A 12,876-nucleotide genomic window follows, 5' to 3' on the forward strand; every position below is an offset into this window, starting at 1 on the left:
TAGAACAAGATTCAATAAACTCTATGTGTTCCAATAACAGTGTGGTGTCACTCATAACTCCACAGTCAGATGTAGATCAGTAACTGTCAAGCAAGTCCTTACGGCCAGGAAAAATACATGACATAAGACTGAGCATGGAATTTCTATCCATGTTATAGAGGTTATGTCTGAATCACCAGCTTCACTCATTTTAAAAATGAAAAAAAAAACCCAACACCCACGCATTTGCATGGGTCCATATGTAAATATCTCCCTCATGCTTAAATTCTCTATCCAGTGTTGCAGATGTTGAGCCAGTATCAAAGGCAGGAGCCCTGAACAAGTTTCAGCAAGGAATATGTTTGGTCCTATTATCTTGCAGTGAAAAATTGGCAAAATCTCTCCAATGTAGCACAAGTAGAAAGCTAAAGTACTCGGAAACAATATCATACAAATCCATTATCAGCAATAACAATGCTATTCTAAAGTAGTCTTGAAGCTTTTTGCCCACTTTACTTTCTCTTTGAAAAAAAGTCTTGTGAAAGATCTGTCAAGATCCTCCTGAAGAAGGATATTTGAGCTCACAGCAGAATCTATGATTGTCAGGAAGATAAAAGCAGATCTGTCTAATGATTGTAGAGTTGCTTAATTTTTAGTGAAGAAAAAAAAAAAAAAGGGCCATTGGTTCATCAGCATATCTTCTGTTCTCCTAGCACAGATGTTTAGAGAAAAGAGACAAAAAGTAGATATTACAAAACAATTGTCATCCTATAGGAAATATTTGAAACTGAGTATATTGTAAGACAAAAGGCCTTGGAAAGACAGCTGAGAAGTTGGCTGTTGTAGGGCTGAGTTAATCTTATGGGATTTTAGAGAATAACAGCAATTTTGGACATCTGGAAAGGAAATTAAGAGCAGAAAAAAAACAGTTTTTATTTACGTATTTTGCTTGTTTTTAGCAGCTGAGTGCTGCAGTGGCTGAAGAGAGCACCTCACCGAAATGTCACACTACAGTAGTAGTGAATCTACATCAGGAATATTCCACTTCCCTTTTCCATTTATGTCTCCCTCTTTCACAGCTGTAAGACATAGTTCTACAAAATAACCCAACACTCCTGCTTAGCAGCAAGAACAAAAAGCAGAATCACCAAAACATTTTTAAAAACTTTGCCTTTTCAGTGATCTGGATAACAGCTGTCTTTAAAACATTTGCTCTAGTGAGATACAGAGGGCAACCAAGTGCATGGGTGGAAAAGCACTGACCTACGTCAGTCACAGCACGAACAAGAAAGGTGGGAACCATGTTCTCTCAGAGTGACACACCACAAAGGACCATTTCTCCTGTCATTCAGAATAAATATCTAAGAGCATACCATTGGCAATCCTCACTCTTGTGGGATCCCAACATTACTTACAGGTTGACTCAATGAGATTGCTCAGTGAAGTACAGTCAAGGACTGAATTCTATACCACTGATTCTGTGGAAAATCTGTACTGGTGTAAAGCATGCTATACACAAGAGTCTGTCACGTAACAGTGAAAGACTGGCAATGTAATTTCTAGTGCCTAATGGACGTTTAGGCACAACACTCTATTTTCAGAAAAACTGCTTAAAACATTCACTTTATGTTGAGGTACGGAGATTCTATGTGGCTTTTAAATAATAGTCCAGCCAGCTCTTCTTCCAACAAAAGCTTTTTCACCAGGAAGATCTATTACATGCATTCAAGTTGTCTATCAAAATGCAACTGCTAATTAAGAACAAAAATGACTGTGAAATTGCAATATAGGCTCCATTTAATTTTACTGAGAATTCCAGGCCTTTACTGTCAGGAAAGTAACACCTCTCATCAGCTCCGCAGACACCAGAATGAGTCACCTCTCCTCCTTCGGTTTTTCCAATTAGTGATGTGGACTGTTTTCTTACACTTTCCAATGATTAACTGTAATTGAATGTTTTGTGGGTTTATTTGCTTATACTACACTGAATTTAGCAAATATATCATAGTGCTAGAGATGAACTCTTCTCCTCCTTCCCCTTCATTATTTGATGTTTTTTATACAAAAGTACAGATTAATATTTACTGTGAAAAGCTTCAATATTAAATGAGAATCCTGAGTGCGTTTGTGCAAATACTTAGGACCAAGGAATTTCACTAGATTTCTCTTTTGTGCAGGTTGTGCTGGCAATTACAACTAGCAGCATGATTGAATTAAGTGTTTCATGCCATCAAAATGCAGAATGAAAAACAATGACATCTGGGATTTTTCTTCTAATACAAACTTAATTATTAATCAAAGCTATGACATACACTAAACATTGGCAAATGGCTCAAGAGCATCAGGAATTTATTTTTCTCAGTGGGGTCTTTAGAAGTATTTGGAAGACAACAAAACTAATCTCCATCCTTGTAGCCCCTTAGATTTTTTACCTATTGCAGTTTGTAATAGGTATATATATAAGATAGTTTTTAGAGGGATGAGAAGGGCAATCTATTGATGCTAATGACTGGCACCAGTCTCAGTGCTGGTTCCTGCAACATAGGCGAGTTATTAATGAGTAAATGTTTATTTTACAGGCACTGGGCAGTTTTTATTAAAAAACAAACAAACAAACAAAAACCCTAAAAGAAGTCCAGTCTACAGGTCTGTAGTGTTGTGGTAGCTGTTCTCATTCCTTTTTGAAGTATAGCACAGTGATTACATGTGCCAGATGGTAACATTTTATGCATTTTGGTCTGGACTACTTCTGAAATAATAACTGAATGTTAATGAGTGGTAGCTGAATTGCTGAACTGCTTCTCTGTATGTCCCTATGTTTTAAACATAATTTCATATTTTGTAGCTTATGGTCTTACTAGGAGAACCAGGATATCACAGGGTGTACATTTCTTTATTTAGATAATGTGAGCTGAATTTCACCAATACAGGACACCAGATCTGTATCAGACAGTTTTGGCTAAGAATGAGTTTAATCTACAACTCTTCTCAACTTCCAATGATTAGGTTTAATCTTCTCAGCTTACTTTTGCAGTTTCAGCAGCTATAAAGAAAGGTACAGTGTCCGTAGAAAATACAGCTAAGTACTACGATATGTACTTGCAGAGTATTTTCATCAAGAATAAAAAATGCAGGGTTTTTTTTCAGTTAATGCACTCTGCATAGCAAACTAACTATGATCAGACCTATCTTAGTAAACAGGTCTGAGTATAAACTTCAGTAGAAAAAAACCTATAAATCTAAACCTCAGTGTTCTACTAGAGTTAAAGAATGATGTTCATTTGCGAGGAAACATATGTAAGAGAAGGAGGGAAGGAAGTAGATGCTGTGCATAAACACAAGATAGATCCACAGGTTTCTCTGAAAAGAATGCTTATAAGAAATGTTGGGGGGAAAAAGCTGCAACAGAGCACATACGCTGCAAATACAATTCACAGAATTTTGAAGCTATCCTTGTGATAAGTACAATAAGAAGTATTTTGGTACATTGAAATGTTTAGAAAAGAAACGTTTGAAGTAGTGACAAATTAGTGACTGGATTTCTCCTCTCCAAACTTAGCCACAGCTAGAAATAGATGCTCAGTTACCGAAAACAAGGTAGTATTTCCACAAGTTCTACTGATTCTCTTTTCTAGTGTTGTGCTGCACTTTTTCCTGCAGGATTTCTCACTTCACAATGGGAGGAACTGAGTCCTTTTTAGCACCATCATTATCTCTGCTCACCTTCAGGTCTCTGTAAGGGCAACTCTGCTCATCTTTCCAAACATGAATGCACTCATCCTTCTTCCTTATCCACTTGTCTACCACCTCTTTTCCAGTAAGAAGTAACTGAGTATTCTAATCTTCTTTGATCTCATTGGTTCTTATTCTCTTTTTCCTTTCTTAGAAGAACAAAATCTTATTTGTGGTAAGTTTTTATGAAAGTCGTAAATGAGAGAAATATTCTATGCCATTAAATTTTGAAAAATTTCCACAGATGAAGGCCTAACAAATGCCCCTGTAAAGGTTAAGCAGTTTCAAACAGATGAAGCACAGAAAATGATAAGAATGTTTTATAAGATATCTCATCCAGCTACTTGCACTGGAGTGTCAGAGGCAGATTAGATTGCATAGGATACCATATGATGCCTGTGCTGGCAAGTTTTTTCAAAAGAGAAAAAAAAGCCAAGTTACACCTGACCATATACACAGCCTGAGTCAACGACGTAGAATTTAACTAAATCATGCCAACAAAGGTATGCATGTGGATGCTTGTATTCATGCAGTTTTTGGTAGGTGTTCACTTATGTGGGCAGTACCGAAGAAAGGACTGTAGCAATCCTTTGTAAATGTAAAAACATTTCAGTGCCTAATCTCAATTAACAAAGAAATAATTTCAGTTTCAATCAATTAAATGTAGATCAGACCGTGGTGAGAATGCACTGCAGGACAACTTGTTACAACAAGAAATTTCACTTTAGCAAAACTATCAGTTATATCTGTCTTAGTATAATATTTAATCTGCATTAAGAACTACTACCCCATTTGAATCTGAAACTATTTTGCATCATACATACTTACGTATGTCGATACTATCTATAGATACATCAAAAAGGATATGAATTATACCTTCATCAACTCTGCAGACTGAAGTTTGCAGTTGGTCTTCCAGATGCACTAGTTTCTCACTTATTGCTTCACATTTCTCCCCCAGCTCTGCAGAAAATATGAAGAACTCCTACAGGTAGTGGAAAAAGAAATCATATTTATTGCCAATTGTACTTTTCTACCTAATATTTACATCAAACTAAGGGTGAAAATAAAATATTAGTGGGGGGATATGATGTTTTGAAGTGCAAAGATATTGTTTGAAACCTAATCCAAGTTAAAGAGATAAAAAGTTATTAATATACAGTAATTTGTTGATTTATATGGATTGGAACGAACTTGTCGTCTCAGTCTATTTCCCATCAGAAAGAAGCCATGATCTCACTTTCAGCACAGGATTAAAGGAGTGTGAAGTCTGAACTGCTCTCTCTCCTCCATGTTGTCTCACCACAGCAGGGGAGGGAAAGCTCACGCTGACTACACCATTTAGGTTCCTAAATTTTAAGTTGTTTTTCTAAATATGATTTACACATTGAGGCCATTTCAGCATTTCATGTAGCGTCACTTTTGGCATCTCATATAACAACAAAAATATACTTGCTGCCTGAGGAAAAATTTGGCTAGAATACTTAGGAACATTGCTCAACCAATCAGAGAAAACACATCAAATTCTTAGGAAATACAAAATGAAACTACACTATGTTACTACACGTAACAAGTATAAATCCTCAAAAATAATGGTTGTCCACTTACAACTTTATATAGACAAATGCTTCTTCTATTTTAAATTGAATATTCTGAACTCATTGCAAAAGCAGTTCCTACAGATTTGTCTGCTTCTGGATGTACTGAGCAAAGATAATTTATATCTTTTATCTTGCGTATTGACTTCCTTTTTGAGAAATGACTCAGGCAAGTGTCATATTTGAGTGGAAAAAAATCAAATAATTTGTACATCACTGAGACTAATTTCTGTCTGCCCCCATCCCTGAGGGGAAAGGGGGAAAAGACTATGGTATCAAGATGAACTTCTGCTGGAACTATGTTGAAAAAAAAAATGGATCATTCATCAGCTGGAGTCCAGATAACAATATTTTCTCTAGATGTGTATGTACTCATGTATAAAGCCAGCTACACATGTTGCCATCTACAACGTCAGAAAATTTTTGCTTTGAAAAAGTACTCGTAGTCCTTTGCACTGAACTGCTGATGTAGTAGCAGGCATCACTGGCTATTTGAGAGAAATCAAACCTTCAGGAAATCTTGCTAGGAATTGTTGGAACACTGCCCATCGTGAAGCACTCTGATTTTTGGTAAACACATTTACCAGTCTTTGATTTCATGCTACCTTTACAGTTTGTGTCACGCACTGTGCACGTAGAGTCAAATGTCAGAAGAGCTCTGCTTGCTGGTACATCCTCTGTTACGTCCTCTGCTACAGCACAGAGTTCTGACCTTTCTGCCTTTCTACGTTTGCTGCCAAACACAGCTATTGAGCAGATTGCACAGGGATACAATAAGCTTCAGCTCAAAGCCTGGACAAGTGAGCTGGGGAGAGGTTATTCTGCAAATGCCTACAGCTTAGACATTCGGATACACATGAGAATCAGCTGTTTGAATCTCTGGTTGGTGCATGTAATCTCGGCAGCCACCTTCAGAGTCATTATCAGATACCAGAATTTATGATATCATTCAACAGAGTCTATGGAAGTAAAATTACCCCATCGTTTTTAAAGAATGGGGGAGGAGAAGATATATGTTCTCTCTACATCAACTAGAAATGTCCTTGTTTCAGGACTGGGGACAGAAGATGAAGAACAGTCTTCCATCCAGCTGCTAAATTGTTATTCAATACACCAGCAGGACTCCATATGTTTTTAGGAAGTGGGATAACCCAGGCAATTTGTATCAACAGAAAGCTTTTAGGGATCATTCTATGACACGCATACAAGAACAGATGTCAGTTGTCTAAAAGGACCTAGGCCTTATGCTAGAATGAAAAAATTCAGTAAATTGTAGCAAAACTGTAAAAGATTTGGTAAATTGTAAGTAAAACTACTCTGAAAACACATCTAAAATGATGACCATTCTAGACAAAGCTCCACATTCTGAGCAGAGATTTTTCTTTAGCAGTTACTCATAAGAAAATCAGATCTTCACATAACTCTCATCACAAACACACAAGAAAACAAGACAAAAAACATGCTGTGTTACATCATCATTGAAGAGGTTAATTTAGGAACAATCACTTTTAATTAATGCGTGGACTCTTTAGGGTTGACAGACAAAATCCATAAATGAATTCAAATCAGATTCTTTCTACAGATTGTGTACTTAGGCAAAATGAAGTATCCCTGTACCGATGCTGAGGAAATAGTACTTTACAGCATCACATAAAAGGCAGAGTCCAGCTCATGCAACATCAATGTATTGTATACTTTTGTCTGATCCATTTACTGCTTTTAGCAAGGCAATGCTGTTGACAGTGGGACAGTTTGTCCAAATAATCATTCAATGAATTAGTACTGCCACGAGTTGCTTAAGAGAAGATCTACAAATTTCCTCCAGTTTAAAATGGTCCTCATGTTTCCTGTCTAGTAAACAGAAGCACAAGGAGTCACACTGAGCATCTAATCTGAAAGATAAGCACACTGCTGCATTTGTCTAGCCCTGTTGTGAACATCCACAGTAGAAAATACATTCCTAATCTGCATGCCAGTGAACAAAGAGGGTAAAATGGGCCTTTTAGACCTATACCCTCGCTGACCCTCAAATGAGATTAGAGAGATTGATGAGAAGCGTTTAGAGACATGGTTGGCAAAAGAGGTTCCAAGTTGCAAGTATGACCTAGTTCTGAGGTTCTCAAATCCTGAAAATTTGAGATAAAATATAACTACAGCTTGAAATTCACAGTAGCAGTGCAGACAGATGACTGTATTTACTGGTGTGTGGCTACCTATTCTGATCTCATGTTTGATATTTTCATTTTTGAATAAAACTTTACAGCCAAGTAAAGAAGGGTCTCAGGAGTAATGGAAGGAAGGGACCCATGAACAAGCCCTCAGACCCAAAGGAATTTGGGTTAATGTTCATTTTGTAGCAAAGCCATCTCATGAAGCTTTGTATCAATACAAATTTGTGTTTTGGGGTTCTGTGTTGTTCTCACATTAAACATGCTCAGAAATAACATTCTGTAATTGTTATAGCTATAAGCATTAATTTGTCAGCTGAGTACTTACATTCTCACTTAAAGTAAAATATCTGTTCTATCTCAAGTGTAAAAAGCATAGTAAAGCTACAGCACATTACAAGTACATATTGAATAGTCTAAAAATGCAACAGAAATCCTGTTTACTTCAGAAACTAAGATAAATGAGAAAATGAGTACTAGGAAAAACTAAGTGCTCAATGCAGAATTGTTCAAATAATACAGAGAGGCAGGAAGTAAGTTACTAGGTATAAAAACCAATTAAACTTGTTTAATCACTGAACACTTGAATCTTATTTAATCATAACTGTAAGGCTATGCCTTTTCTGTGGTATAACTACAGAATGACTCCATAATTTAGGTGTTACATTCCATTAACGCTAAACTTCTGATGTGAGCTCTACAGCTTCAATATAGCAATAACTATGTACACATAAACTATTTTTGTATCTTTAAGACACAGAGCTGCCTTTCCAGCTGAAAAGAGAAGTTCCTCCATAGTTTAGACAAAAGCATTGTTTCTCAAGAAAATATTCATAGACATCATGCGAAACTCACAGGAGGGCTATCCCACAGATTGTGATTTTACAGCATATATGAATGGCCTATATTATTTTGGCCTATATTTATATATAATCATTTTTTATTATGGTGTAGTGGTACAGATAGCTCTAATTTTAGTTTAATATCAAGCTCTACAAGAGATGGCAAAAACATATTGCTCTCAAAAAACAAACAGGAAAAATTCTAAAGATTCAATTAATTCCACAGCTCTCACCCCCAGATCCTCATATGAAAAAAGCACAACAACTCAGAGAAGTAGGAAAGATTCAGTGCCTTCTATGCCTACTAACATCACTGGTAGCATTTTTGTTTGATGTTTCTTCATGTAGGTAGGGAAACTGCTGGCATTGACACACACACTATTCACAACATCTCCTGATTGGAAAGTGGAACTGTACACTGATCAACAGCACTTTGAGAGGGAAGTGGACTCTGCTTCCAGCTTAACATATAAATAAGATACAACTCATTCAAGCTTGTAAGTGATGTCAGTGCTACAAGCTACTGTGAGTCTTAAGACTTCTTTAGTTATTTCTGCACTAACAGCAATTTTAAGAAGCAGATAGGAGAGAGATTGAAGCAGTCAGGAAAGAGCTGAGATGCAATATTGCTTTATGGATTTTTCTGTGAACTGATGATGTGGGTGGTTGGGATTGTCTTCAGAATCCTGAAGCTGGTAGAAATGGTACAAATTAGGATGTGATTTGTTTTTTTTTTTTTTTAATATCTGAAGAATTCCTCTGCCTTCTCACGCAAAGTAGGAATTAGAAATCCTCCCTCTGTCCCAGGGATGTGAGAAACATGAAGAGCACACAATGTTCCAGCTGCTGCACAGCATTAGTGCACTGAATTTAAGAGCAGAGGAAATGGCTTCACTTCAGTCTCCTGCATTTTGTTTTACCTTTTCAACAGTCACTTTAGTCACCTATGAGCAACAGCTCCTCAACAACACTACTCAAGTTAAATGTTTGATCAGTTTTTCCAGTGCGAATACCTTCTATGCTCTCTTGAATTCAGTTCAAGAACTTTGTACAGAAGAATCAGTATTCCAGCAGCTAGATAAATCTAATTCTGCTAGGAATTAAAGTGTGTATTAGTATGGTTGCTGCACCAAGAAGCACAATTCCAGATACATCCTGAAAATCTGTTCTTCCTTCACAGGAACATAGTAAAAAGAAGTTGCTTTTCTTCAACCTAGCAGTATCATCACCCCAATGAAATATTGAAAATAAAAGCCTTAGAAGACCTGCAGAACATCATAGCCAGAGTTTTTTTCACCAAAAAATTGCTCTCTCTACCAAAAAAAAATCTTCTCACTACTAAATCCTCTCGCTCCCATAAGAAGTAAAATCATTTAAAGCAACATAAATAACTACAAAATGCCACCCTTGGAGACAGATACTTCTTGTTGTGGCAAAGGGCTTAGAACAGTGACTTATTGTTTGCAGAAGTGCTGCATGCTTGCCCTCACCCCTCACCGAAGCTAATGGAAATTGTGAGCACTTGAAACTCCAGAAAGTCAGGCCAGGGCACTTCTTAAATCATTTCTAAGAATAAAATGCAAACATCCGTATGCTTGTCTTGCTTGAGCAGATGTTTGTGTCACATGCAGGCTGCGTGCATGCACCCTCAGTTAGTGAGCAACATAGCCATAGTGTCTAAAGCACAGCTGAAAGAAGCCTTTGCCTCTGCCCTGCTCCCAGAATTCCTACCGAGTGCATTGCTGGTGCTGGTGCTGAAGATTAGGAGGATGAAGCAGACACTGATAGCAGGTCTAATCTCAGGCTCTGAAAATAATGACTCTTACTCTTGGCCACCATCATCCTGGCATCATGGCACGAATGGCAATTTAATGAACATTGTATTCCTCTAGGTTTTCTTCCGTTCTTCAGCATGCCCTATCTTCCACATAGAGAGATGTGCAGACCAATGTCGTATTCATGCGGAGGCTCTGACATTCTCAACTAAGCACAGTAATTATTTCTTACAACTGACATTCCCGTTAATGAGGCTGCAAATGACTTTTGCTCTTTCTTGCAACAGGATCATGGTAATGAATCCCACTCTATTTGTAGTCCATTATAACCCTCCTTTCCAACTCTGCAGTATTGCCATCTTAACTGTTATTTGCCATCTGTATACATAAACACAACTTCTTTCATCTCCAAGTGTAATTTGCACCTGTCTTTTAATATATCCAATCGTATTGATTTCAGGCTACTCTTTCAATTTATCAAGAACATTTGGAATTCTAATCCTAATTGAAGTTACATTGACTGGTGCACAGACTCCTAGTCTATCTCCTTTTTAAAGGCAAATACCAGCTCTGCTTTTTACTGATCTCCTGGGACTTCAGCCTTCTTTTGGAGTTCCCAGAGAACCTTGTTAATGGTTTGGGGATTGTTTTCCTTGGCTCCTATGAACTTCAGAAGGAATTTCATCAGTCTAGCCTGACTTGAGTGCATCTCATTTACCTTCGGACCCTTTAGCATGCTCTTCTCTTGCTAGCTTCAGGTGAATACTAAGAGCATTCCATACTTATGGACACAATTTATTACTTCTAGAAAGACCAATAAATAATAAATAAATAAATAAATAAAAATAATCTGCACTTTGTTCTCTTTTTATTATTCTCTCATTTACCCTTATTAGAAGACATATCAATGCTTTCTTTCAGCTATCCATATGTATCCTTTACCTCTGAAGTCTCCTGCCAGTTTGCATCTTTTGCTTACTACTTAATGTGCACTGAGGTCTTCCTGATTCACTTTTACACTGTGCTTTATTCTTTTAGGCTCATTGTTAGCAACATTTTTTCCTTCTCAAAATTCTTTTGGGCCACTAAAGAGACTCTGACATAGACACAGTCTGTAACTGTGTGCTCTCTTCTGCACCAAAAGGATATGATGCTTTACTGGAAATATGACATCTTCTGGAGAGTAGCGAAAGTCATCTGCTGCTTCCTCCTACCTATTGTTCCCTCGATTTTCTTCAAGTGATTTTTTATTTTATTTTTAATGGAGATAGCTTTGTCTTCTCTCAGAACTAAGTTCAAGTCTTTTTCCCAATTACTTCTGCCCTTATCACCTTATACTTACAGACTGCTGGCTTGGTCCATCAGCCTACTTGTGCATATTTGGGAGAATTCAGCACTACAACATGCTCTAGTTTTTCATATGCAACAAATCAGGCATAAAGCTTTCCAGACAGCTGTTTTCTAACTGTGAACAATCTCCTCCCCACAATCACACGCTTTTCCCGCATTCCCTTTGCTTGCACTGATCCCTCCTCTGCAGGGATATGACAACACAAGAGAGTGTTAAATGACTCATCAAAAGTACAGCTTTATGTTGGCAATTCTTCCCCTCATGTCTCTTCCACTACAGCCAAGGAGGAATATCCTTGAAAAAGTAGGTATGAAGACAAAAAGCTTTCCATTGCCTTTCAGCAATGGAAACAGTCCGTGTGACAGCAGTCTTTTTGTTCTCATCCTGTAGACTCAAGGTCTTCCCTGAGTGCAGACTTCCCAAATCAGTGCAAAATACTTCACTGGCTCATCTAATTAAACTGTGACAATTCCAGTTCCAGTTGTGGGAAAATAAGGCTATTTACTGACTCACAAATAAAAACTCACAGTGGGCCAGGACTTGGAAAAGAAACAAAAGCACCAAACTGTTTTCTAACATCCACATCCTGCTGTGATAGGAGTCACCATAGCTGCATACCATTTATAGGTGGCTTGTAATATTGTTCATTCTCATCTCTGCTCCCAAGTCACTTAGATGCAACAATCTGGAATGACTAACAGAGTGACCTCCTGCAGGCAAAGGGGAGACTGACAAGGATTAAGGGACCAGACTGTCAAAGGAACATTTGGGCAAAGCCTTGACATGGTACGAAGTGCTGACAGTTTCACAGATTCTTTATAGAGCTGTCTACAAGTCAACATCAATCCAGCTGTGGCAGTGTGGTTGAGAGCCTGGACTTTTAACTCATTTCCATTTCCTTTATTTATATTTTTGCTCTCAATTTTCTTTATGCAATTTTCCCCTCAAAACTTTGAAAATTGTTCTGTCTCTGAGGACTGTAAGACCATAATTTCTTACTAAAGACTTCCACAGCATTAACCCCCCTATGCCTGGGCTCTCTGGTGCATTCATAAGCCCAGCATGCATACCACCTTCATGTTCCGGGCTCATCTGCTGGACAACTTCTTCAGTCAGGGTCTGGGCTTTCAGTGCAGGTCACTGCTGCAACCCAAGGCATACTGATACAAAACTGGACTCAAACAGTACAACTCCACAAACCAGTATGAATCTCCTTATGCATGTTATTACCTGAACTTCTAGTTTGCATGTAGACAGTAACAAGCAGATTTTTCTCAACACTTACTCTCATAGGAAATACTACTCAATTATTCTGGAATTTGCTCAAATATATTGAATAGGATCTGACATCTTTTTATTTATGAAAATAGTGTAAAATGACAAACATTCAGTATTTTTATTCAGATGAAATTCCTATTGACATATATTCTG

The 12,876-nt window shown here is 37.5% G+C and overlaps 1 protein-coding gene across 1 annotated transcript in view; it reads right to left on the reverse strand.

Annotated features, from left to right (window-relative positions):
• The window catches only part of DISC1 (DISC1 scaffold protein), a 203,864-nt gene that overhangs the window by 3,454 nt on the left and 187,534 nt on the right, over nt 1-12,876 (reverse strand). Inside the window, exon 13 of the mRNA XM_090135429.1 lies at nt 4,578-4,696. Within this exon, the coding sequence (XP_089991555.1) occupies nt 4,578-4,696 (119 nt within the window). The remainder of the gene's footprint in view (nt 1-4,577; nt 4,697-12,876) is intronic.

This window comes from Phasianus colchicus, chromosome 2 (assembly GCF_987193195.1).
Source record: "Phasianus colchicus chromosome 2, bPhaCol1.hap1.1, whole genome shotgun sequence".
NCBI lineage: Eukaryota > Metazoa > Chordata > Aves > Galliformes > Phasianidae > Phasianus > Phasianus colchicus.